Source organism: Moschus berezovskii, chromosome 21, assembly GCF_049115385.1.
Source record: "Moschus berezovskii isolate FMDL1 chromosome 21, NW_MosBer_1.0, whole genome shotgun sequence".
NCBI classification, from domain to species: domain Eukaryota; kingdom Metazoa; phylum Chordata; class Mammalia; order Artiodactyla; family Moschidae; genus Moschus; species Moschus berezovskii.
The window spans coordinates 23,161,270-23,188,773 of NC_142480.1; the positions used below are offsets into that span (position 1 = coordinate 23,161,270).

General features: G+C 44.6%; 2 protein-coding genes across 4 annotated transcripts in view; one reads left to right on the plus strand and one right to left on the minus strand.

Annotated features, from left to right (window-relative positions):
* Window positions 1-3,242, plus strand: part of SLC25A21 (solute carrier family 25 member 21) — a 542,462-nt gene extending 539,220 nt beyond the window's left edge. For 2 of the 3 annotated variants that reach the window (XM_088829483.1, XM_088829484.1), the window contains exon 10: window positions 1,520-1,662. In XM_088829483.1, the coding sequence (XP_088685609.1) occupies window positions 1,520-1,581 (62 nt within the window). In that variant the 3' untranslated portion in view covers window positions 1,582-1,662. Of the gene's footprint in view, window positions 1-1,519; window positions 1,663-3,041 lie in introns of those variants that run through there. The other variant, XM_088829485.1, reaches the window with a different exon arrangement.
* Window positions 1,655-24,019, minus strand: PAX9 (paired box 9). The gene is made up of 5 exons (XM_055418265.2): window positions 23,779-24,019; window positions 19,302-19,695; window positions 17,915-18,541; window positions 14,846-14,988; window positions 1,655-6,005 (listed from the first exon to the last, which is right to left on the minus strand). The coding sequence occupies exons 2-5, from the start codon at window positions 19,303-19,305 to the stop codon at window positions 5,751-5,753; spliced, it is 1,029 nt and encodes a 342-aa protein (XP_055274240.1). The 5' UTR covers window positions 19,306-19,695; window positions 23,779-24,019; the 3' UTR covers window positions 1,655-5,750.
* Between the last annotated feature and the right edge of the window lie 3,485 nt (window positions 24,020-27,504).

A 27,504-nucleotide genomic window follows, 5' to 3' on the forward strand; every position in this document is an offset into this window, starting at 1 on the left:
ACCAACCTCAAAGGAAAGAAAGTTGTAGCAAGGAAGGTAAGACTTAAAGATAAGAGTTTTGTTTTTGAGAGAGAGAGACAGTAAAAAAGAAAAGCTGGATGAACCTGGAATTCTCATCCTTCATTCTGGAGAAATATCCCAACTTATATACAACTGTAAAGGGTAAAACATCTTAGTTTTATAACAGTCCTAGCAGCTGTCTGTAGGTAATGATCAGGATCTCCCAGGAAAGGAGAATCTTAAAGTCTGTGGTTCAGACTCCAAGTATCACTGGGCTGAAAACTTACTCAATTCTGTGTGTTCTTGTCTTCCACTGCAAACGGTTAATGAGAGGAAATACAGCAATTGCATATGTATGACAGCCCTCTGTAGTGCATCCCTTTTTCTTTGCCAGAGCTCCAGGAGGGCTACAGCAGCCGAGATGGGGCTAATAGAGTATCTTCATGGGTTAAAAATGAAAATTACAGGCAGATAATTATCTTTGGCATAAGGTTACACAAACATGTGCAGCCTGTAGATTAAAAAAAAAAAGCATATGGCAGTGTATACAAAATAAGATGAAAATCAAGTTCTATTTCTGTCAGAAGTCAGTCTTCTGTTCACATAGCCAAGTCTTCCCTAAGATGTGCTCTGGATACTTGTCCACGTTTTGATCTTGCAATACTGTTCACACAGACACGAAAGGACCTAGAACATCGTAAAGGGCACAGGATGTGTGCTGTTTACCGCATCAGAGAGAACACAAAATCATTCACATACACGTGCTTCTAATGGTATTCAGCAGCCTCAGTGTTTTTATTCCTATATCGTATTCCTGTTGACATATTATATAGCAAGCCTTTTTGCAACCAATTATATAACTCTTCTCTTCCCAGATAAATGATGGGTCTTATGACACCCAATACAACTACCAGATTTTCAAGTGCAACCCATATCTATTTGAGGCAGATGAAAGGAATGAAGGCAACAAAAGGAGGCTGAAAGCTGGCTAGCTTTTGAAATACAGATTTTAGAAGGACTCAGAAGCTATTTTTCACATGACAATCCAGTTTGAAAGCTGTAAGAGAAAACCAGGCTCATCTATCCAGCACCATCTTAGAAATGTCCTTGTTGAATGCAGCTACAACAACGCTCATTATAAACTGGAAAAGATAAATCCTTTGCCTACATATGACAAATCCAAAGGTTTCTGTTCACGGGAAAGTCACGTGCCCTTACATGACTAAATGTGTATTTATTTACTTTTAAAAATTAAAAGTGCCTGAAAAAGAATCTGATGAGAAATGATGAAGGTTACAGAAACTCATGGGGAAAAAATATATTTGGAGGCTCAAGATGGTCTTGATTTTGCTCTGAGAATTTTCCACAGTAGTTTTCTGTCTATGCATTGGAGCTTGAGAACTGATGATTCTGAATGGCTTCTGCCTGATAGGCTGCATAAGACTCCAGGGAATTCAGAAACCCAATGGGAAAGACAACGCAATTTCACAGGATTAAAAACTGCTCTTTTCTTTTCTAGGTGGTGCAGTGATGCTGCTGGTTTATGAATACACCTATTCATGGCTTCAGGAGAACTGGTGATTGCCTTTGGTGTATTTTCCCCCCTTGTGAAAATGGATTTTCATCGCACAGCACCATCAGGAGGCGAGAATATCTATCAGTTAAGCCCATACAATGATAAATTATAATTATACACTTAGATACAATTGTAAAGGGTAAAACAGTGTGTTCAAGAACAAAACCTATTTTGATACTTCAAAAATTATCTCTAGACAATTTGAAACTCTCGTTTTAATCATATCCTTAAAACTATGAAAAGAAAATTAGTACTGTGAAGCAATGAAATATATAAACTGAGTATAGAAAAGTAGCATGGAAATTAAGATATATTCCATAAAAACAATACAAATTTTATGACCTATGTTCCTCTTACATGGCTTTGCAATAAAAATTCATTGTATTGATAATTATTTTTTCCCAAAATGTAAAGAAGTGCTTATAAGTGAAAAAAAAAAAGCCAAAATTTAAAGTTTTTATAAGGAATTAAATTCTTCCATAAATAGTATTTAATCATATACACGGAAAATGTTTCTGAAGGGTACTAAAATGGCCTTTTTAAAATTTCATGTTAAAATGTGAATTGTTGGTTTCCTGTAGTAATAATATACCTCTCATCTGTATTTTCCTAAACCTACTTTATATTTTGCACTGTTGGTTAAAGCAGATCATATTCTAAAATTATGATATTTGAAGTCTTTTGTGACAAAGATAAAACATGAAACTATATTAAACTACTTTTCTTCACATAGTTCCCTTAGAAAACAAGTTTTAATGCTGAAATATTTTCATGTTGAATCACAGATTTGAACTGCTCCTTTAGGCCTGTTTGTGCTGTCTGTATTTGCATCAGATACCTTTTCTCAGAATTCTTACCTATGCCATTTTTTTAAATGGATGTTTAGAATAAACCTACATTTCTAGTTTACTATTTTTCAGTGATGGTTTCAGATGTGAAGTCTACTAACTTCAATGTTAAAATATATATTATGAAGGAGAAAATGTTTCAAAAGAGAAGTACATTCTTAGCATTTCCAAAGATGCCTGTACTAACATGCACTCAAAAAATATATCTCCTTGACGTTGATGTAACGAAGCTTAATTTTATATCTGCATCCTGAAGTGATGCTCCTTCAGTAGCTTGAGTCAACAAAAACATCTACCTGTTCTAGGATGACACCTGTTCTTAACTATAACCAGGAGATCTGTCTACCATGAAGCTGTGTCACTAAAACATTTTGAAAATAAAAAATGAAAGATAACATGGTAATTATTACTTTTTATTAATTTAGAGCATTTGAAGTATAAAAATAAAGGCTTTTGACATACTGTATATACATACACAGCCTTCACTTGTACATCCTTTCCAACGTGTTCTTTAATTTATATTTCAGCCCAATACTTAATAAGAGGGTCATTAAAAGTAGGACAAAACAAGAGAAGTAAGGATGTGTCTGTTGTCCAACTGCATTCTATCCTTGCAGGTAATACTCTTGCATCCTGTGAGAGAGAGCACTGCCTCCATAGAGGCCATGAAATTGAACCTTTAACCTCTCCATGTGGATGGGATGGAAAAGGATCTCTGAAGAGTGCATTTGCCAGGTTAAAAACAACACTTTTACCCCCTAAGAAACAGAGGAAAAAAGTCAATGTTAACCAATAATGTTTTAAAAAATCAAACAACCTCATCTCCCCTCCCACTTTCCTTCTCTCATTTTTAAAAGTAGTTTTAAATCATAGTGTGCTTTGAATAGCAAATTGTATTTGGGCTTTCTCTTATCTTTTAAAAATTTACTCCATGTGAATTTACCATTGCTAAAAAAGGCCTCCAGGGGAAAAAAGAAAAGGAAAACTTTTATAGTATTAATATTAGATTTTTAAAGATACAAGAATCAGGAAAATATTATAAATAGCATATTAACAAGAGACTTAATTTAGATAAGGAAAATAACATTTGGTTGTATTTCCATACAAATTATTGATATTTTTTAAAGACTCCTAATAGCCTCCTAAAAACATCTGATAAGGAATAATTCTATACCTTGTGTCAGTTTTTCTGCATGGCAGGAGAGTCCTTGTACCGTATGGTTTTAAAGTTTCCACCAAATATCAGGCTGGTATTTTGTTCCATTTGGTTTATAGTTCTATTTTCTCACCAGACTGGGAACTCCAGATGTCAATAGGAATTTTACAAGATCAAAGGAAGACTATGGCCCTGAGAGTTCATCTGCTCCTTCTGCTTATTCTTCTCCTGAAGTTATAATCCTCTGTTTGTAGCACTGAATTTCGGTTGCTTTAGAAATAAATGCAGTTCAAAGCTCTCTACGAGATATCTGCTGCTTGAAAAAAGCAATTCCTCGAATATAACTTGTGTGTCAGAAATCTGCTTACTGTTTATATCATAGTGATTTGAAAACCTGGCTAATCTAGCCATCTGAGTTTTAAATGAGGCCATGAAACTGATGTGACAGAAGTGGATTGCCCCGTGGGCTGTGCACAGCCCAGACAGGAAGAAATCAAAACCACCTAACATCCATATCTAGTGATGGGCCCAGTTAGTTATTGCACAGAATCAACACCAAAAAAAAGTCCCACAATATATTAATTTTCCAATAGATGAACTGTACCAACGTTTTAAAACGTATTTTCAAGCCTATATTGCCAAGCAGGAAGAACTTTCTAAACAGAAGAGGTTAAAACTGTAGATTTTTTCCCAAGAAAATCAGTTGTTTTAAAATATGAAACATAATCACATGCTCTCTTTCTCTCTCTCACACACACACACAAATACCCCCTCAGTTCTATTATTAACATTAAAGTGAAAAGCAAATTGGTTTCAAAAGATCCATCAGTTAAACCATGTCCTGCAGCTCCAGAAATGAATAAAAGGAATTTTTAAAAATTAAATAGCATCTGTATTTCTAATACCATCACCAGTTTACCTACACGAGACACATGCTTCTGTACAACAATGTAAACTTCACAGCAAGCCATTTTTACATTCATTAGAGCGGAATTTTCCATTTTCTTTAAATTACAATGTAATTTTGGGCTGCGATTGCTGAACACACAGGTAAGCCAACAATAACAGTACAATTTAGTTTCACAGTGGTTTTCTTTAACATAAAGTTCATTTTAAGTATCTTTGCAAAGCATTTCACATTAAACTTAAGTTTCTAAGTGACTTCCTTTAGAGCCTCGTTCAGCTATTTCCACCCTCTTGTCTTTATATGCTTGGCATGTGTGTTGTTTGATTGGGATACAAAATGGGAGACTGGCTTGTTTTATCTGTGTTTTTGAGTCCTCTGTTGTAGAAAGAAAATGTCCTTCATGAGATGTCGTAGCCTTCACTGCACACACAAAATCTGGGGCGAGTCCAGGCCCAGGAGCCTGAGCAGCCCACCACCAAACAGAGACAAAGACGTTGCCAGAAAGTCACCTTTGCAAAAAGAAACGGAACAAAAAGAGAGGCGGGGGGAGAGGGGAGGGGGTTATCCCATGGAATGAAAACACAAATGCACCATCCAGAGTCCATATTTACAAAGTAATAGAAAATATAAACATTATTGTATTTGGAACCAAGTCAAAACACAAGGATGAGCTAAATTCAGATATTGCTTAAGTTATACATATATTTTCCAACAAAATAGGTCATCTGTTAAAAATAAAGGATCACTCAAGTCAATTATTGATTGGTTTCCTAATGATGAATTAAGGCTTATTTTATTACCTTATTTGATTAGAGGGTGTAGCATAACTTTTTCTATATGTATTTTCTTTTATTGATTTTGCAGAATCTTAACAATTGCACGTCTCAGAAGTTCAGGTTGATTTCGAATAAATATACACATGTGGTTTTACCAAAGACTAGTTTTAAAAGTTCCTTAAGCCCTTTGAGGGGTGCAGGTTTCTTCACTATGTTAAAAACTGTGTGGGCAACACAAACGTCTCATTCAATCCTTACCATCGCTTTTGTTTTTTAAATCCTAAAGTCATGTCAGGTTTTCTGTGAGAGAGATGTTATGGCGAGAAATATTTAAGTGTCATCAGCACAAAGGAGGTGAGTCCATAAAGCCAGCTTTCCGGCAAAAGGGTTGGAGGGCAGAGGGGTGGGATCCAAGACCAGGGAAGAGGGGGAGGGTGTGCCGAGAGGGAGACTCCTCGGGTGAAGCTGCTGCAGACAGAATCTCCCATCAGAGCGCGGAAGCTGTGACAGAGTGGCTACCTTCTCGGGCTGCCTGCATTCCCTTGAATGCCAGCGACGCGGGAATGTCACAGTTGTGGGGGGAAAGTGGGGTGCCACTGGCATGTTGCCACCCATGTCCAGCAACATAACCAGAAGGAGCAGCACTGTAGGTCATGTAGGGCGACACTTGGGCCGGGGTAGGATAAGGAGCCATGCTGGATGCTGACACAAAACTGCTTACAGCTGGGAGACCGTTTGGTGCCTAAAAGGAGTCGGAAAAGATAAGAGGTGAAAATAATCACATTAGAGTGGTTGACATTTCACCAGTTCTTAGAAAAACGCAGAATGTAAAATTCTGAGTAGTAACTGACAATATTCTGACTCCACCTTCTAATTTCTTTCTTTTAGATTTGACTCTGTTTACATTCTAAATGCATTCAGTCTTGCTACTTAAATTTACTTTTTCCACAAAGATTTTGAGGAGGCTAAAACCAGAAAATCCACAGTATTTGCTTTTGCTACTTGGAATTATAGGAAGGAAACACAAGGTGAGGAAAGAATTAATTGTGATTAAGTACTCTCAGAATCCGTTTAGCTCTCTGTCTGCCTTTGTCAGCTTTCCCCCACACTCCAGTTTTGTTTGGCTCTTTTGTTGAGATCTTTGTGAAGGGCCTGGTTGGTGTACTTTCATTTCCAGTAAAGAAGGGCAGAGTGTGGGCTGTCATTTTAGAAACTCAAAATGAGCATGACCTTTGTTAAATAAAACACGGCCATATTTTAAAACATCATGTTGAAAATGCCTGTTAGACAAAGGACATGCAAAGATCAGGCAGTTTGTCTATAAGGGTTTTTTAATGAAGACGAGGGGGGTATTTTTTCCCGAGTTATTTTATTAAAAAGGAAACTATCAGAATATGAAAGGATTACATATGCATGGTTTTGAAATTGGAAAATTTGCTTGCAAAAGTTTTACAGCTCTGTGATCTGAAGTTTTAGAAGCCACGTAGATAAATGTCTTGAAATGAATTTAAATGTAAAATCTTAGTTTGCAAACAAAACCCAGCAACTCTGGCAGGCAAGACTGCCTAGAAACCTTGGCATGCAATAAATTATTGTTGGTATCATTACTATTAACAACACCAAAAACACCCTGATTTCTAATCCTGATTCTGGCATGAATACTCAGCACCCTACTTCAAGTAACTTAATTTTCCCCCTTCAATTTCTACATTGTTTAGAAATAAGGAAAATGCTATTTCCTGGCGGTGATCTGAATAAATAAACATATCACCATATTTCCTAATGAAAATGTAATGTAAATAATAGAAATATAATTCATAAAACCAATTAATCCTTAGAGGTAAGAAAAGCAGACATATGTTGGATACTATTTCCAATTCAATAGCAACACAGAAATTGTTTTCCACTGTAATTCATTTGGTTATTTTCACTTCCATGTCTATGAGAATGCAACAGTGGGGGTCTCAAAAATTATTTCTCAATGTAGAGTAATGCACAGAGTAAAATATATACATGGATGTGATTTAACACTGCTTGTGAATTTCTGTCAAAATAAGAATAAAAGTAGAAGGGTTAACTTTATGTAGTTGGTTCTATAAGAACACACACCTCGTGTTCTTTTTTTTTTTTTTGGTCAGAGAGCTTGTTCTTTGAAAATGGGGAAGAAGAAAGGAAACTGAGGATTCCTGAATCATCCTATGTCTCAGGCACTAAGAAATACCCAACATATTTTAGCAAATAATTAGAACTGATAAAGTGTATCTCATTTTAACCTACTGAGTTTATAATAATTACAAGATAATTTACAGTAAGTAAAACTCTGTTTAATTGTAATTAAAATGTGTTAACAAAGGATGATGTTCTGATTTTTAAGAAAGAAGCCATTGCACATCACTGCTGAATATAAATGAAATCTATCCTCTTTTTATACAAGAGAATATAGATTAAGGAGTTTAGCCATTTACCTTAGGCCAATCAATCAGCAAGTCCATGGCCATGTGTTAAAAAGAAGTTATCACCCCTTCTGATAACAGGATTCTCTGCAGCAAATCATACTGTTTCTCCTGGACAGATATGATTTCATTTCAAACTAGAGCATCTTTTCTGGTAAAAGATTCTTTCCTCTTCTAGAACCTGACCTCAGTCTTAGGCCCTAATTCTGTTTCTTAACTTCTAAAAAAAAAACCCTCTTTTTCCTGCTTTCTGAGAATGGCTCATTAGAAAATGGCTCAAAGGAGAAACACTTTAAGGCTCTCTCAGCAAATGAGTATGAAGATCAAGAACTGGCGACCTGCAGAAGAAATTCAGCGTTGCACAGAGATTATTATGTTTCTCATTATTATTATCTAGAATCTTCCCAATAACCTAAAAGAAATTAGTTTGGAAAGGAATTGCTCCAGCTCAATTATGGAAAGGTGTCTACATCTGTATCTGGTCTCTTCTATTCTAGCATTAATTAATATTTTTTACACCAAGAATCATAAAATAAGAATGGTAAGACTAAAGTGTTAAGGTTAAAATTACTTTAAAACTAATGAAAACTTTTGCTCAACATTTGACCAATACATGGGTTAGACTATGTAGTATTATACAGAAACAACATATTATTTAGCAACACAGTAGAAAAAAGTGTATTGGTGAATTCTGTTTTCATCACAGCTAATTTTTTCCTACTCATTCTTTTTTCTTTATATATTTTTTTCTATCATTCAACTTGACAGTTCTCTGTGAAATACTTGCTTTATCATATTCCCTTTTTCCCTTTCCTTCCCTTATATCCTTGCTGCTAGAACCATTGCTCACTGATGTCACCCCTTTGTTGGGGGCTCTTCAGCTCCTCAAGTGTAATGTCTACAATCCCTGACGTGGGTCCTCTTCTTTTTGCCCAGAGATGTTCTCCGAAGAAGCCAGGCTGGAGTGGACTCTCATTTTAGATAATGCTTCTAGGATTTGTGGGAAGTCAAAACATTGGATTTAAGCCCACGTTACCATCAGGTGCCTTATTTATTCCATAACTACATTTGTTCATCAACTGTAAAAAAAAAAAACACACTAATAATTCTTTCCAGACTTGTCCATTTTCTATTAAGGCACCAAATCTATTTTTTGTTAAATATTTCAAAGTTCTCTAAAATCTGCAATATTTTTAGTCATTTTAGTGATGCAGGCCCCGCTATACTGCGGAAAGGAAGGTTGGAAAGGGAACCTCGGAGAGGTCTGACCTCCTCATCATTAGAAGGAGGCAAGGGAAGGCTCAAGAATTTGCTTTAAAAAAAAAGAAATCTTTAAACAGTACAGAAATAGCTCTTAGCTTTCACTCAGGTTAAATTATGACCTAGATTTGGGGTGGAAAAGTTTTGTCTTAATTTCCCTTTTTACTTTTAAAGTTCATATTTAAAAATTTCCTTTAAACGGCATAATCAAGGTGAGAGAACAAATATGCTTTAAATAAAATGTACCTGCCACCATCACCATTCATACTAGTGACCCAATAAACACATCAATTTTCTCACTATTAATTTTGAAACATGACATTAGTAAAAGATATAAATCTCTACCAGGTAAAGTAATTGTTATTTATGAAGCAATCATTGAAAGAGTAAAATTTTCCACCATAAAGGAAAACAACTACAGGTAGCATTGATGTCTGTTTATTCTTTCCAATAAAAGAGTACATGACTTAAACTTCCCAAATCTGTTTAATGTTTTCAGTGAAGGGCATGTAATTAATCTGAAAAGCTAGTTAGACTGAGTAGAGACTACCAAATGTACACCATAAATATCGTGGGAGCAAACATGCTAAATTACTCTATTTAATTGGATTGTAAATATGATTTATAAATCGACCAACATATGGAATCCCCAGGGAAGAGTAAACAAATTTTCCAAATGAAACCCCAGCAATGGGCATGTAATGGAAATCTCATTTCTGAAAATGACTTTACCTAAGGATTCCATAAATAAGACCTCAATCCATCAACCCCCTTTTCATGTGGATCTTCCATGGAAGCCACGAGAATCCTTTCCTCTAAAGAACTGTACAAAGGTCCTCCCTAAGGCAAACTGTCTTCAACCTAATTTTGAGAATGAGATATACTAATACAAAGTAAAATAGACCAAATTGAATACCCTGGAAAAAGTAAGTTTCTTGTATTGTTGAATGTTTCCAGAAAAAGATAGATTTTATCCCACTGACATTAAACAAAAGAGTCCAGGAAAAAAATTCATTAAGATGCAATGTAGTCTAGCTACGGTTATCACAAGAGTGAATGAAAGTATGACTTTTCATTGCGTTTGTTCTAAAATGTTACACAGATTTGCCAGTTTTTAAAAATATTTTCAAATGACTATGTTGAGAAGCTGTATTGGCAGAGAGTTAGACTATAAACAGTCTGAGGACAGGGTCTTGCCTTTAATCATCTCACATCCCCACAAAATGGGACACATAGGTGTTTCATAATCACTTGTATACTTAAGTTAGTGCAGCCTTTTGAAAGCAAAAGATGTGATGCTCTCGCTTTTTAAAAACAAGAAAAAACAAAACAAAAAAACTGGGCACCTTTTATCACAGAATAAGCATTACATTTTAAGTAAGCAAAATGAGTAAAGCTGTTGAAAAGGTAAATAAAAGTTGTAACCTAGCTATTTCATTATTTAATTTATGGTCATTGCATTTATTCCCCTCCCCCCACCACTGCCCCCAGAGAAAAGGGAAAAGCATTAGTTTCCAAACATTCATGACCATGAAAAAAACTGGTATGACAACTGTCTGGCAACTAGAGGTTATAGACAATTCCTCAAATTCTGGGAGTGGTCTACTCAACATTTTCTTTCTTGAAGAAAATGCAAATAGCAGTGCCAAGTCTTCAATCCACAACCTTTCATCCACTCATCAGCCCTACCTGGTCCTTCCCTTATGATAAAATGAGTTAACCCTGGCTTTATAAAAAAGTATGTTCAGCCACAAACAGCTGTGCTTCACCTAGAATTTCCACCTAGGTATCATAAGCAAGAAAAAGCTTCAGATTTGAAAATAAACAAGATTCTCTCTTTTTCTTTCTTTTGGTGAAGTCATTTTTCTGGCTGCTATTCTACCCTTCTTAATTCATTATGCAATAACCTAGTAAAATAAATCTGACAAAATGAAATGACAGTTGTAAATATGATTTCAACATCCATCCAAAAGGATCTTAATTATATTTAGTTATCACATTGCAGATCTAATGTCTCTAGGTAATGGAAAGCTGCTATTTTAAATGTTTTTCTAAATTTTATGTTTCCAAAATGTTATTAAAATTGATGTAGCCTTGAAAAGAAGTTAAACAGCTTTTTTTGGTATTTCATATGACATGTTTTACCAATACATAATTACTAATTTTAAAACATAGTTAAAAGCTAGCCAGGTCAAAGAATATTTTTCATAGTAGATAATATGAATTTCAAAGCTATTAACATTTGCCTGAAATTGATTCTCTATAAAATTATAAATTATTTAGCACAGCTTTATTTAATATGAAGAAAAATCCAGGGCAACTTCATTTATATTTTCACAAGAACAGTATGTCTACAAGGACAGTCAGTCAGTTAAATAATGCACTAGAAAATTATACTCAGGAAATACTATATTTTAAATATAATGTACAAATGAATGTTTTATAAGAATTTCAGATTAATTTATGTCTCCAAATTAAACTCTTTTCACATCTCATTTAACTCTGAACTTTTTCTTAAGTTCAAGTATTTATAGACTATTCTCCATTCCTGATATCTCAATTTGTAGCTAATTTTATATTAAACTTGCTGTCTGAGTTGATTTCACTACCCAAAAATAAAGATACTCAAAGCTTATAAATCTACCATTCAGATTACTTGAATCAGAGTACCAGATATTCTTTTTTTTTTTCTTGAGAAAGTATGGCTAATAATACAAAGAAAATTTCAACACCTATGCAACTGCTTATGAACTTTAAAAAGAATGAGGCAGTAATTCACTAAGTACCATATTAAAGGGTAGATATATTCCATCCTCTCGTTTCTCTATGTTTTGTTTGTTGTTGGGTTTTTTTTGCCATGCAGTTGCATTCAATAGAGTTTTATATTTTCAACAGAAAAGAACAAGCCATTAGGACCCAGAGAAACACTGTCATTAAGAGTTAGATGAGATTAAAGAGTTCTAGCCCAACATTAAATGTAGGTGAAAAAAGTAAAAATAAACATCCTTTTTCTTCTATCCTCAAAGACAGACAATAAGGATTTCTGAATGGCACTATAAAATACCAATTGCAGTATAACAGTAATGTGTACAACAAGTTTGAATATTCTAATGTTTTAAAAACAAGATAGATGTGTGCATAAGGTTCTAATTACTAGAAATCGGGCAACTTTCCTTGCAGTTTAAGCTGAAAACAGAAACTCTAAATTACAGTAATCAATAGAACCTATGATCAATTGTCGGTAATTTTACAGGTATATTCTGACAAAGGATTATGCTCTAAGTCCTATGATCCTGAACTCTCAATTTCCTCCTTTATTAACTAAAATGAAACTGAGATCATATAATAGTGCACTATTTAATAACAACCATAAATACCATAAAAGTATTATGGGCAAAGATCTTGAGAATTTTATTTTTTTGTCAAAGACTTTCAATTTTTGTTCATAGCACAGAGAAAAGTGTTACCCAAGTTTACACTAGGATTGTAGAAACATACATATGCTGATAACATTTTGAAAAATAACCTTAAAAAATAAAATTACCCTTCAAATATTTGTAGGAGAATGCATATACATATATGGAATACACACACACACAACACACCTTACATTTGCAAGTTGGTTGATGAGCAAATTTTAATGTATAACTTTACCCTCAAGGAAATTAATGTCTAAACCCCAAAACTGCTCACAAAATGATACATTCTAAGTATATGTGTCTACTTAGCACACCTTCAGCATTAAGCACTATTTTGATAGCTATAATAGAGTAGCTGCTGACTTAATTATGCATGGAAATTTTTCCAGTTTTGAAATTTTACATCATTTATATTATCTTACAACATGGCAATGCAGAAGGTTAGCAGATTGCCATTAAGAACTTTCCAAATGAAAGTCTGATACAAATGTCTTTTTCTTCAAAAAATTTTAATTTTTTTCCTCAAGCATTTAGAACAATACTTATTGGCCACTTGTTTAAATCACTCATTCTTATAAATCTGATAGTTTATTGATTTGATAGTCACTGCATAAAATGTAATGGATTTTTAATGTTCAGAAAATACAAAGTAGATTACTTAACACTGTTCTGTTTTTATTTTAAATTGATTGGTTTCATTTTGAAGTGTATTAACTATTTCTAAACAAGATTAAACACTAGGTCTATAATTCAAGGGAGTAAAAATAAAAGTAATCTTAAAGATTCTTGGATTATGACACTGCTTTATTTATAAACTAGGTTCATCAACTCTATGTGGGAGACTTTTTTTCAGCTCTAAACTGCACAATGTTATTTCAGGAAATGATGACCTAATAAACATTACTGAGCACCTATTAAATGCTTACTGCTCTATATGCTAGGTGCTTTATAGACACTCTATTGTTTGTAACAAAATACCTTGACACTTTCTGACTATGAACTCCCTGATCAAAGTATATTCTGACAAAATAAAAAACTGCTTGTTTGTAAGTCAATCTCTAAGCGCCATTTCTATCCATAGGCAATATTTAATGAATACTTACTATGTACCCATGGTTGTATTATCACATTGAAATTTCACACTGCTTGAGGTTGGGCCTATTATTTCCCTGTTTTATAGATGAAAAAACAAAGACTCTAAAAGGTTAAATAACTTGCTTAAGTGGCAGTGGTGCCATTGAACATAAAGCCTCTTCTGTACTACCTGCTCTTTTGCAGAAGAGGTAGTGACAAACTTTCTTATAATTTATCTTTCGCATGCTTTACAAATAGAGATTCAGGAAAGGGACGCTCCTTCCTTGCTGCTATTTTCTGTGATATTTGTCATGGGAGAGCTATTAATAATTATGGGATTCTGTTTTAGCAAAATAAAGGAGGGAACAGAAAGTGGAAATGGTGTTTGTTAGAGAAATTAAAGACCAAGATATTTTTTCCCCCAAGTGAATAGAAGTTACAAGTTCCATTGAGCGGAAAAAACTGATTTTTACAGATATGAAAACATTGGAAATTTTAAGATTTCAAAATTATAAAACGAAAACTGGGTATTTTGAGGCTCTGGAATAGGAGTTTGGCATGAATAAATTTGCAAACCTACATAGGTCTGTTCAAAGAAGGTCCGGCTTTGTTGTTGTTCGGTTTTTTGAGAGCTTTGAACTCCTGCCTCCACCGTGGTGATGAATTTAGACTCAAAACTCTGGGGCTTTTGTTGTTATGGTTGTTTAGCTTTTCTCAAGGAAAAGAAAAAAACAACAACAACAACACGAGGTGTTTTAAGTTTTCTTTTGGAGAGTCGAGGGAGGGACAGAGGGAAAGAAAAATTAAACGGTCGACAGCCAGTCCGTATAATTTGAGGTTTTCTCACTAACCTCCCTGGGGAGATGACGACGCGACCTTTAATCGGGGCGCGGGAACTGTCTGAAGTTGCTCTGGCTGCCCTCTCCTCGCCGCCGCGGGGCCCGCCACGCGCGCCTGTGCCCGGGGAGCCGCGGGCCGTCGGTGCGGGAGGAGCCGCGCCGCGCCCTCCGGCGTGCAGGCCGCTCGCCGCGCGCGCAGCTGGAAACCCGCGGCCGCTCGTCTGGCCCCGCGGAGACGCCGTCCCGGGTGGCTGTAGCCCCGACTCGAGCCGCTGAGAGGGCTTGGGGCGCAAGCCGTCTGGCCAGCAGGCGCCGAGGCGCTTCCAGGGCCGCCGCCCCGGGCCCCGGCCGAGGGGTCGAGGCCTCACCCCGCCCTCGCGCGCCTGGGCGTCGTCCCGCCCCCGCCGCCCTGGTCCAGGGCTCGTGGCCGCCACGGGGAGGCGGCCAGGGCTCCTCCTCGGCCGAGGCTCCGAGAGGGGCCCGGGCCTCCGTCGCCCAAACCCCCGCGGCCCACCCGGCGGGCCCCTGCCTCCTCACCTGCGCGTACTTGGCTTCCTGCTCCAAGGCCCCCTTCTCCAGCCCGTTGACGGCGTGCGGGGCGGCGGCGGGGAAGTTACTGCGGCCCAGGCTGCTCCACTCCTCCACCTTGGGGCTGTGGTAGGGGGAGCTGTCGCTCACTCCTGGGGGGACGAGGAGAGGGCGTCAGGCTGAGGGCCGACCGCGCACCTCCTCCTGAGACCCGCTCGGAACCCGCCCGCGAGCGCCAGGGCCGCGACCTCGGTCGGCCCCCTGCCCTCCGCCTCCCAGGGGCGCGGGGCCCGCCTCTCCGGCCGGCGGCCCAGGGCCCGGCCCAGGTGACGCCTCGGAGTAGGCCTCTCCCTGCTCTCTGCCCCAAGCCCGCGGGAAGACTTTTTTTTTTTTTTCCTTTTTTCAACCGGCCTTTGATTACCTCCTCCCGCCCTCGCCCCCGCGAGAAACGAGGGGAAGGAATCTGAAAGTTTTCCCCCGAATTTTCTCAAATCGGGGAAAGAACGTGTGAAACTGGACGCGCCGTTCTCCCCAGTCCTAACCCAGGGTCGACTGGGGGTTGACAAAAATCTGAGACTGGTGCGGGAGAAAGGGTCGCGCTGGCCTAACTATGCCTGTTCTGGCGCTCAGAAACGTCCAGAGAATGCTCACTGTGCTGTGGGGATCTAGTACTTAAGTCAACAGATGGAACAAAAGACCTGTAAAGTCTTTTGCAAACAAATGACTAAAGGATGCCCACAATATACATGCAAAGCATAAGTGCATAGGTGTGTGCCTACCTTGTGTGTGACTACCCTTCGTGCTCCATCTCTACACATTAAATACTGAGGTTATGTGCACATGACTCAAAAAACAAACAGTACAATCACCACTGTCAGTGCCACCAGTGTCAGAGGTAAGGTCATAGGTTTACTTTTTCAATGAAACAAAAGGTGAGGAAAATTAAACTGGAATTAAGTGTTTTGGAAAAGAGGTAAAGCTGTCAACTATCCTTTATGCTCTCTATAGAGATGCAAAGAAAATTATATGATGTAAACCGATTACCACAGTACCAAGATGTGTGCATGTTGAATCATTGGCATCTTTAAGTGAGCAAGTACAATTTTAAAGAAGATATTTGAAAACTAGGAGCAGTTTGTCTTTGGGACCCATGGGTGGAGGACTGAAGTTTGACAAAACTACTACTACCATCTTAAACACTTCCATCTGATACTGTGCTTCAAAGCAGGGCAATCCTTTTGAGGAAAGACCATTTGTAGAAATAATCATTTTATATTAACAGATTTGTCAGAAAACAGGTTGTTTAAAGCTGGCACCCAGAATCAACAATATGTAGAGTGAAGAGTTGCTTCTCTCCATAATCTAATACTTTTTCGACTGACATTTGGTCTGATTGTAGGTTCCCTAGGGAAGAAAGGTTTTCTTTTCAACTCTGTCAGTCTTTTTTCACTATGCCTCCCCCTCTCCAAAGAATTAAGATTGTGTTCCAATTTGCACCAGGAAATAGTATTTTGGCCCAGAACTGCCAGTCTTTCCTTGCCTTCCCAGACAAAAGGCAATCGGTGGGCACAAGCCTGAAGTTATCTTAAGAAATTGAGATCCCCCTGCGCGCCCCCATTTCTGCTGATCTCACACTTTCCCATGAACAGGGGCTTCCTTTAAATGTCAGTGAGGTCAGTTTATCCTATAAATCAAGGGCAAACTCTCTCCAACTAAAGCTCCAGCCAGCTCCAAATAAGACAAAACTGGGCCCTTAGAAGGATCCTGTAAAGTCACAGTCAGAAAACAAGAAGATGAGAAATCAGGGCTATGGTTAATTATTTAAAAAGATAATTGTGCCAATGTGGTGGCAACTGAGAAAGGCAGGAAATAATTAAACGAACTATTTCCCCTTTTCCGATTTAATCCCCCCCCCCCGCTCTTTTTAAAGTTTTGTCTGAGAAATTAAGAAGGTAGGCTCTTTATCTCTGTATTATTTAAATTCTGCGTCTAGGGCATTTTTGACTTTGTTTTCTCCCTATTGAGAAAGAAGTTAACGCTGTTTTATGTTTTGTTTTATTCTGTTTTAACAACGCAGTAAAAGACAACAAACTCGGGTCTCCTGCGGAAGCCCGACTGAGCATAAAGGCGCGGGGAATCGTCCTTAGCAGCAGAATAAGACACAACACTCAAGGTCAAGGGTGAGGAAGGAAAGGAACGGTGGGGTGGCACCACTTAAAACGTGCAGGGACAGAATGTCCACTAGAATTCCCTGGGACTGGGGGACCCTAAAGGGAAGCGGCAGGCTTGGGGAAAATGGGAAAGAACAGAAAGGACAGCGTGGAATCGCCGTGCATTTTCCCTTCATTATAGCGATGGTTGGCGCCACTTCCTAGGATATATATGTGCTAAAATCTGTTAAGGTAAAAAGTGTCCGGTGGCGGGGAGGAGGAAAGCGAGAGAAAAAGAGAAATAAAGCAGAAAATTAGTCCCAGAATGAGCAATGCTCTAACATGCAAGTTACTAGTAGTAACTTCGGGACCTCCGTTTCCGAGGAAAATGAAGTGAAGCATAAGAATGAAACCAATTAGGTGACATTTGAACTTCCTGCCTGAGCAAATTTGGTCTGATTGCCAGAATGCAAGAAGAATACTGCAATTTCTACAGAGTCCCCGACTCCCCAAAGCCGCCCGAAGCCGTGTCTGCAGCCGGCAGCTCCACGCCCGTTCGGGCCTCTCGGGCTGCGCCCCAAGTCCGGCCCCGGCCGCGCTCTCCCAAGTGAGCGAGCTGGTCCGAGGCTGCCGCGGCGCGAGAGGCGGGGGAGGGTGGAAAATGCGAACCATGTGTTTGGGATGGGGGATGTTATGGGTCTGGTAGTTTGAGATGAGGCAGTAGACTGTGTGTGGCAAGGAAACGAAGGGCATGAATTTCACGTTAATGAGATCAGGACACCCCCTGGGAGGACTCCTGACGTTTCCAAAGGAAAAAGTCTCAGGTGGTGGGACAGACGCGGGCCCCTGGAGGTGCAGATGCGGTAACCCCAGAGAGGGTGCAGAGGGAAGCTCTGCACAATCCCATATCCGGCCCCCGTGCCCTTACCTTGGTCGGTGATGGAGCGAATGCCCAGGATGTCGGTGACGGAGTGCGAGGAGGGCCAGGTGCGCGGCATGGCCACTGAGCCGGGGATGGCGGGCACCCCCGGCGGCGTGGGCACCTTAGCGGCGGCCGCCGTGATGGGGCTGGGGTACGAGTAGATGTGGTTATAGGGCAGCGCCGGCTGCGGCGCCGGTTGGTGCTGCTTGTAGGAGTCGTAATGGCCCTGTTGGGCCAAGTTGCCGATCTTGTTGCGCAGGATGCGGCTGATGGAGCTCACCGAGGGCACGTTGTACTTGTCACACACGCCGTCCGCCAGCAGGCGGTCCCGTATCTCCCAGGCGAAGATGCCGGGGTCTCTCTGCTTGTAGGTCCGGATGTGCTTCACCACGGTGGGGGTGGTGACCCGAGGCTTGCTGCCCCCAATGGCTCCTGGCAAGATCGAGCCCGTCTCATTGTAGCGCGCCAGGATCTTGCTGACGCAGCCGTGCGAGACCCGTAGCTGGCGGCTGATGTCACACGGTCGGATGCCCAGTTGGGCCAGCTCCACTATGCGAAGCCGGATGGCGTTGGGCAGCGGCCTCCCGTTCACGAATACTCCTCCCAACTGGTTTACCTCCCCAAAGGCTGGCTCTGCAAAACGAACACACGGCGCGCGGGGACGCGCACCCACAGTGTGGGACAACCGCTTGCCACTCGGCCTCCGCGCGCGTCAGGGGGCAAGGCGGAGTCACCCGCCTGGGACTAAGGACCCGGGCTTTCACCAAACCATACGGTCCCCGAGCCTTGAGGTACGGCCTCAAATCACCGCGGTTGAGTCAGACCCTCCTCCCTCATTCCGGCAGTGCCTGCGGCCGATACAAGCAAATAAAGTGGTGAGACGCAGGGCCTCTCCGAGTGTTCAGAAGCCTCCGAAGCAGGCGAGGAAGTCGGTCCTGACGCCTGCAAAGCGGCTCCTTCTCGCCCACTCGGCGCTAATGTCCTTGGGCCGCTCCCCCTTGATCCCCAGTGCCCCGCCTAAGGACCTGCGCAATTAGACAAAGTCTAGTCCTTTTCTTTTTTTTTTCTGGTTGGCTTTTTTACCCTGTGTACGCGAAACAAAGTTTGGTCCGCCACCGGGACGCGGGGCTTGCTGATGCCACCGCTCCCTAGTCTTGAAATCAGAAAATGGCATCAACAGCAGCAACCCAGTAGCCAGCGTTCAGACTGAACTGCTTCGAGCCACTGACCCTTAGCGTGTTCCTGCAACTTGTAGGAACACGAGCAAAGTCAATAAGGAGAGTGTGAGCGCTCAGTGGTGCGCGCCCTAGCGCGCCCTCCCTCCCTCCCTCGCCCGCTCGCTCGCTCCCTCCCTCCCTTCCCGGCTCTGACAGCGCACCCCGCCGCCACTCACCCATTGCTCCGAGCAGTACACCAACCGGGCCCCAGTTCCGCACTCCCAGAAAGAAACTCTTCGCGTGGCCTTAGTGGCCCGTCGTGCTGCTGCCCCGGGCCGCCGGTGCCTCCGCTTCTCCCCGGGAGGAGGCGGCGAGAGTGCAAAAGGAAGGAGTAAAAGGAAGTCTGTGCCCCGCTGAAAGAGGCTTGAGTTCTGCATTTCAATCTAAGCAGCAACGTGGGCTGGGCTGAGCGGGGCCGGGCGGCTCCGTCTATCACTCACTAGGGGCACGCCCCTAAAGAGGAGGGCCCGGAGGCAACCTGCGTGATGATTGGTTTGGCCCGTTGAGCGACAGCACAGTCCGGGAAAGTTCTTCCGCTGTCTCTTTCAATCTCGCTCTGCACCTGGGTGACTAAATACAATGAAAAGAGGTGTTTGACACCTTCCCAGGGGCAGCGCAAACAGCAAAATCAGGCTCTTAAAAATGCTGAATAAGCAAACGAAAGCTTTTGGTCTGAATACGAGAGACCCGAAGGGAGAAGGGGCCGAGAAGACTTCTTTGGGGGGAAGGCAGACATCTCAGAATTTAAGTTAAAACTCTAGGTGGGAGGTGAGTGCCACCGTCTTTGATGGTGACCATGGTGAGGGTTCTTAGAATAGCCTGTCATGCCAGCTTCAAGAGGTTGTCAAGAGAGGATGGCTGTTACCAGCGGATCTTACCGCACTACATCCTACGCCGAGAGACCAGAGCGCAGGTGTGAGAAGGTAGGCCCGTCGGAGAGACGAGGAGACTAGGGGAGACCTAGCCAAAGGGTCGCAAAGAGTCGGACACGAAACTGAGCGACTAAACACGAGCAGGAGCCAGAGATGGAAACCACTGTTAACCTCCAGGTGGACACCGCTCTCCTCGCCTAGTGACTAACTCCCAACAACAGCCTCTCGAGAGTTCATCCAGGAACGCGAGGTCAAACATTAGCCTAGGCTCCAAGCAGGGACGTAATTACACGCGACTACAGCGAGCGCATAGCCATCTTCAACCATTGACAGGGGCACTCTCTGTGGAACCCAGTGCGCTGGAGAGCTCAGCCATGTTGCTGGTTCGCTAGCCCTTCGTGCCAACGACGTTCGCCGGTTTTCCCCTACCAGCCCACTGCAAAGGGCTTGTGTTTAAATATGAAACAGACTCGTTCCTCAGAACGTGAACACCGAACCTGCACGTGTATGTGATTCCCACATCTTCTCACTAGCTGCCAGAGGCCCTGCAGTTAAGCCTACCTTCCTAATTCACGCTAAGTCTAATGTAAAGTGTACAGTAGTCTTTTTAGAGGTCAAAGTTATTCACATTTTGAGTATGGGTTATGGAGAATGCGAATCAAAATTAAAAGCAAGGCGGAAAACATTTTTAATGAACCTGGGAGTTTGCACTGCTTCAGGGTTGAGGCTATTGGCACTGCTTCTTGACAGTCATAACATTACCTCTTTCTAGTGGGCAAGTTTCAGTCCTGAGGGATGGGCTCTGGTTTATACATAGGGAAGTTGACTGGGCCCCAGTCTAGGCCAGTAAGTGACAAGAGCCCAGGAAAACGCATGATCAGCTGGGCTTTTTTAAATGAGCAGTAATCTCCAGATCCTCACACTTCCATAGCAGGGGTGCACTCTAAGTTGAAATGTACAGGTATGAAGGATTTGAAAGATAAAGGAACAGTGAAGTCAAACATCCTTAATTCTTTACAACCAGCTTCTTGTGGAAAGTCCCACAACTAGACATACTTGAACTTATCTGCCTTTGTGGTTGTTTTGTTTCAATTGTTTAAAATCTCCAAGTTTGACTTGACAGCGACTTCACCAAGGTCTGATCCCCCAATGCCTGTTACGTGGCATCTACATGTAATACAGGTGTTCTGCAACTCGGAGGGCCTTTGTGGATCCCAAATTTGAAAAGCAGCAGATCGCTGTTGGGGCAATTTGAGTCTGCGACGTCTGAGGGGAGCATACGATTTTGCCTTAGGCTTGTGTGAAGGAATGAACGTGCTGGGCATCTTGATCCAGAGTTCCTCTGACCCCTCTTCCCTCTCACTAACACACACTGAGTAGCGACCCCTGCGCGGACTCTATGCCCAGTCCAGTGAGGGCTTCTCGGACTTTTCTGGGCTGTGATGTTGATAAAAGGCCGATCGCCTTTTGGCCAAGATCCAGTGCCGCGTTGTGCTTCTTTACAGCTCTGTGAGGGCTTTAGCAGTTCTGCAGCACCAGCCTGGAGTGATCCAGAAACTCGTATTGTTTGGCGCTCTGGCTAGGAGGACCTAATACACAACACCCTCTCGTTCGCCCCCAAATCCCTGTTTCCTCATATTTCCCCGGACTCTCCAACTGGCTCAGACGATGAAGAATCTGCCCACAATGCGAGAGACCTGGGTTCGATCCGTGGGTCAGGAAGATCCCCTGGAGAAGAAAATGGCAACCTTCTCCAGAATTCTTGCCTGGAGAATTCTCCCGACAGAGGAGCTTGGCGGGCTACAATCCACGGAGTCGCAAAGAGTCGGACCCGACTGAGCGACTGACACACACATCAACAGGTTTGCTGCTGCCTCTCCATTTCCACCTGTGGTCGCGCGCGGTCTTGGCCCCCTGCTCTGCGTCTCTTTCGGCCCAACAGGCCCTCTAACGCTGGCGAGTGCGGATCTTCGGCACTATCAGCTCAGCACATTCCCGAGAGCGAGAGAAGGATCTTGTTCGGTAGCACTAATTCTCAGCGGCAACCTGAGGCCAGGGCTCCGGGGGCAAGAGGAGTCGAAGCATCAGGGGACAGACAGAGGCGTCCAACCCTAGATGAAGGGGCTGATGCAGACTCTCCACCCCCCCCCAACCCCCTGCCAGGACGCACACTGAGCACTGTGGCCAGGTAGCTGCGACCCGGCGAGAGACAGTGACCTAAAGCGGGAAAGGGGGGTTGGTGGTGTGGGGCGGAGGGAGAAAGAGAGAGAGAAACAGTAAGGGCCAATAAGCCCCGACTGATGGTGGGCGTAGGGATGCAGAGAAAAAGCAAGGGTCAGTTGAGGTCAGCCCCCCCTGGTAACTGCCCCCTCTGAACCCGGGAGATCACACAGAGATCGGAAGAATTTCGGCTAAAGAAATTTAAGACCAAAACACAACAAGTAAGGCCTGCAGCTGACACAGGCCGGGAAGAAGCCAAAAGCCCTTCCCAGGGCGCTGTCTAGGAGCGACCCGTCCTCCGGGTAAATATTTACTCAGTGGGAGACTGGAAGCTGGCTGGACGGGAGCGTGTAAAGGAGGGGGCTTCAAGGGGCGGAAAGACTCCGTACGCTCGACACAGGCGGGGACAGACCTGTGCACGGGCCCGAGGGGAGTCGGGGCCCGAGGACTTCAGAGACGGCCGGGTCCCGGCGCGCGGCTGGGGAACTTAGCGCGCCCCTTTGGCTGGACTCCTTCCCTGCCCTTGCGGGCCCCGGCCAGATGCCGTAAAATCTTCATAAATCTGTCAGCGGTCCCAGTACTCCGGGCGATCACCTGCGGCGTCGCACCAGCGGGGTCTGGGAAGAGATGCGGGGAAGGAACTGGAATCTGGCTCCTTCCGAGGCCGCCCCCGCGTGGCCCTGGCAGACTGCGCCCGGACCCAGGCGCCAGGGGAGTGGGGACCCCCCTGCTCTCCAGCCCGGACCGACGTCCCGGGCGGCTCCGCCTCGCGCCTGCTTCCCGGTCCTGCAGGTCAGCGACGACCGCAGATGGGACCGGAGCGCGAGGGTGGGTTGAGAGGGGCGTTGTGTTTGAGCGGGAGAGGGGTCCTGCTATTCCCAGGCGCTTTTAGGGAGACTAGAGTTTGCCGAGGAGAATGTTAAGGAGCAGATTCCTCCAACTTGCCCCTCTCTCGGGAAAAGACAGGACCGAGAGTGAGGCCCAGGCGACGACGGCCGCTTCTCGCCCTGCCCAGGGGAGTTTCAGGGATCGAAAGGAGCCAGAGTCTGAGCTCGGGGATGGGTTTTCAAAAACACAGTTACTTCTTCCAGTCGTCCGAGGGAAAATACGGTAGAGGCAAGACCTCCGATCCAGTCCCCCCACGGGAGCGCCTCTTCCAGAGTAAGTGAAAGATTGCACGCCTCGTAGAGAGAAAAAGAGGCCGGACTTCTCCGGTCCTCGTCAAATTGAGCTGCCAACGCCTGGGCCGCGGGTTCCAACCCGGATCGGTCCGATGCTACGTTCCGGCCTGGTAGGGTCAGCGGCCGCCCCTCCGCCCGCTGGACCTCCCAGCGTCTGCTGCCGCACGTGGCAGCCAGGAACGCACCCGGTGCCTAAGGAGAGGGAGGGTCCATCCTGGGCCGCGGGCTGGACCCTAGCTGAGCCTGGGGCCGCGGGCGGGGTCGGAGGCGGCGGCTAGAGGGAAGAGCCAGGGGGTGTGGGAGAGACCGCCGGCCGGGGCGCTCGGCTTCAGCCAGGCCGGGGTCGCGGCGGTGGTGGTGGTGAGGGGAGAGGCACTGACCTGCCAGCCTGTACTTCGCCGGGCTGCGAACGCATCCGGACGTACCAGCCCAAGTAGAGGCCGCTGGGGCCCCCAAGAGGAACCTGGAAAATTCTCCGAAAGTCTCTAAGGCCTCCACGCGTTCTCGCTGCCTTCCGGCCGCTGGTGCTCAGGGTTCGAGACCCTTTCCCCAGAGGGCAGCAGCCCGCGGGGTCCTGCGGGAGCTCGGAAATCCCGCCGCTGGCCGTGGGATCCGCCCTGGGGCTGCTAGCGCTCCTCACCCGCTTTCTCCTTCCGAGGGCAGGGGAGGGGCTTGTTGCCGCCTGAAACCCGCTTTTAATTCTCCGCCTGCCTGTTTCCGATCACCCGGGGTTGGTTTTTCTGTTTGCACACTCCTTCAGTTACAATAAAAACAATCGACATTTCTTTTCAGTTTCCCCACATCAGCGTCACTCACTAATTGTTCTCCACCCTCCTTCCCCCCGCTTTGAAGGCAAGCGGGATTGCTGGTGCCCTCGCATTGGAAGGTTCCCTAGTATATAAGCAAACCTTCCCTAAAGACTTTAAAGTAAAAATAAATAACGGCCCGGGAAATTGCTGTGACCCCAGCATCACTTTCTGAACGCAAATTACACCCATTTTTCAGTTTTCAACAGCGGAATTGTTTTCAGAAGGACGGCGCGTTGCCCCCATGTGATATGGTTATATTTGTTTATTAAATCCACAAATGAAAGAGAACACATTCTGGGGGCAAGGGGCAAAACTCTTGGCTGCAGAGTGGCAAGTGCGATCAAGGATCGGATCCCGGCTAGGGGCACGCGCAGGGCGGAGTCCAGCAGAGACGCCGGGCTGAGCGTCCTGCCCAAGGGACGCTTCGACCTGCCTGGTTCGAAGCATCTGTAGAAGCCACAGAGCTCGGTGACAAGGACACTGTCCGAGGTTACTCTGCAGCCTTGAGCAGAGCTGGCTGAAGAGAATTGCTGCTGCCTGTGGGAAGAGCAGGCTTTGGGGGTCTTTAAGAAGGCAGTGGGACTGCCTCCTACTGAAGACCCGGTTGGCCTAAAGGTTCCTAGAAAAGATAAAAGAGAACCAGGTCGTGCCTGTAAGCCTAGGTTTCGGATCTCAAGCACATACAACCCTTCGGGTCCCCCACCAGTGTCCAGGTTTTGTTGAATGCAGCGTGGTTGGGGTTGCCTGCTGGCTTCCAAGGACTGCAATCAATGTGCGGGCCAGCCTTGGTGCTAAGCATCTGCGTTCCTCTCGTTTTCAGGGATTCAGAGAACCCGGACTCGCTCACTTCTCGGTCCTCTCGTTGGGGGGGTGGGGGGTGGGGGTTACAGTTGGCACAGTGTACGCACGAATCGCCTCGGGTCCCGCGTAGCTCCGTGAGTCCTCACACCCAGGCAATGGACAGGATGATGGGACCGCCTGGCGCCGTGCGGTCGAGATGCGGGATTTCCAACCTGTCGCCTTCTCCAACCTAATTCCACCACTGATCAGCCCCGCGCTGACCTCGAGAACAGAGACTCACGCTACACTGTCCTCGCATTCTCTCTCCGAAAACAGGAATCCGGGTTTAAGAGCAGAAAGTTAGGATCGGATTCACGAAAACTTTCCGGCTTTCTTTGAGTCCCTAGCTACCTTTCTGCAGACAGTTGCCTCATCATAGCGCCACCTACAGGTGAAGATTTGATTGAGTTCGCGCAATTTTTACCAAGATTGGGCAAGGTTGAAAATCCACCAAACTGTCATAGCCCGAAAATTCTAGTTCTCCCTTCCAATTCCTTCTCCACCCTCAACTCTCCACTGAGTTCCAAACCTCCGTACCTTTCCCCATCATGGTCCAAGGCAATCCTGAGCATCACTCTTGTCATGATTCACCGAGAGCCCATCTTGCTCGGTTCGGGCTGTATCCGCTTGCCGTCCCCAGGAGGTCCTCGGGGCCCTGGGCTGTGAACTGTCGGTGACACTGGGGCGGGAAACTGCAAACGACTCCGCGCCTCGAAGGGGAGTGTTGGGACCATCCTTGCCCAACCCATCTTACCGTTTGCTCAGGGCGCCTATCGTCCAAGCATTCACGATAAACTTACAAAGGCAGTATTACCGTCTTTCTTTTTTTCTTTTCTTTTCTTTTTTTAAGGGAAATCAGAGACTTGGGTTATATAAGAGCATACGAGACACTTAAATTAAATGAGATCCCACGGTGTATAAACCGCACTGTGTCTCAGTGTCGTCGCTCTCCGAATTTCCCTCTTCTGCAGGGACAGTTCACGTCGAAGCCCTAAGAGAAGCCCGTTTGCTGTAGGTGTCCGACCACTCCACGACCTCCAGGGGACAAGCCCGCCCCAGGCTGCCGGGATCAGGCTTGATGCGTACTCTGTTCCCCACCCCTGCCTCCGGCCCAGGCTACCGCAGGGTTTGGAGGCAGAAACTGCAGTGACCGCGGGGATCCGCGGCGTCCCCGGGACCGCCCGGGCGGAACCGCAGGGAGACGGGCACGGCGAGGTCCAGAAGAATGGGAAAAGAGCTGCCCTTCCCTGGGATTCGTTCCCCGGCTGCCAGGATGAGCCCATCTGGTTCCCTGTGCGCTCTCAAATCTATCTACAGGCAGAGAAATCCACGCTCGTCTTTCTTGGGAATTCATTCTGTCGTGTCCCTGTGGGTGTTTCTTTTTAAGACCACTATAGTGGGGAAAACCGGGAGGAGCTGAGATGCAATAAAATTAGAACTCGTAATTAACTAGTTGGGCCCAAGTGCGTGGGAAATAGACGTGGCAGCTCGCCTCGCTCTCTCGCTGGAGTTCGGGTTATAATTAGGTTTTCTTTGCTCTGGAGTGCATCTTGGAGTCCGGCTCAACTCTTTTCGTCATCTTAGATACAGTGGAGAAATAAATCATTTTATAAAAATAATAATGATAAACGGATTTCAGCGCACATTAAGAAAGGTGGTAACCAGAAGAGAAAGCCCCCACGTTGTTATGGGCAGGGGTCATTTTTTTACTAGCTTGGGGAAACGTTTTCTAGCTGTGACCCTCACATAATTGCCTCGGCCTTTGTCCCTTGAGTGGGGATTAGACACGCGGGGCCGAGGAGGGTGAGGGGGGACAGGGAGGACGCCTCCCAGCCACAGACCTGGTCTGCGAAATCCCAAGCTAGTGCTTTCAGGTTTTGGAAAGAAACTGCAATCCACACTAGGACCTGTCTTTGCTAGGATCACCAGAGCTCTACAGGCCAGGAGCCTATTCCTGCGGGAAGACCCGGTATTTCAGCAAATCTTCAGTGTGGGGCACGAAGATCCTACACCGCAAATCTTCCTGGCTGTGCTGGGTCCTCCCCACTGGATAGGCTCAGGTAGGCTCCTCGACTCAAGAGGTCCACTTGCAGCATCCAGGGCGCTCTCCCGCTTCCTCCCTTTGCCAGTTCAGGGTCCGGTCAGTCTAAAAACTACCCTCACCACGATCAGCGAAAAGACCCGGCCTCTCACCTCCTCCCCTATGGCAGTAGCATTTGAGACCAGTTTTGTGCGGAGGCCGTGGGAACAGCGAGGGTAACCACCTCTCTGCAGACAGGACTGCAGAGTAGTTCTTGGGAAATTGAGGAGCAATCTAACAACGTGGTTTTCGGTGAGTACCTAGAGGCTAAGGAAGAGAAAGCTAAAAACGAAATAAAGGTAACCTCTCAAAAACTCCTCTTTTCTAAGCCAAGAGATAAAACATCGTGCATCATTGTAAACAAACTTCGAAAAATT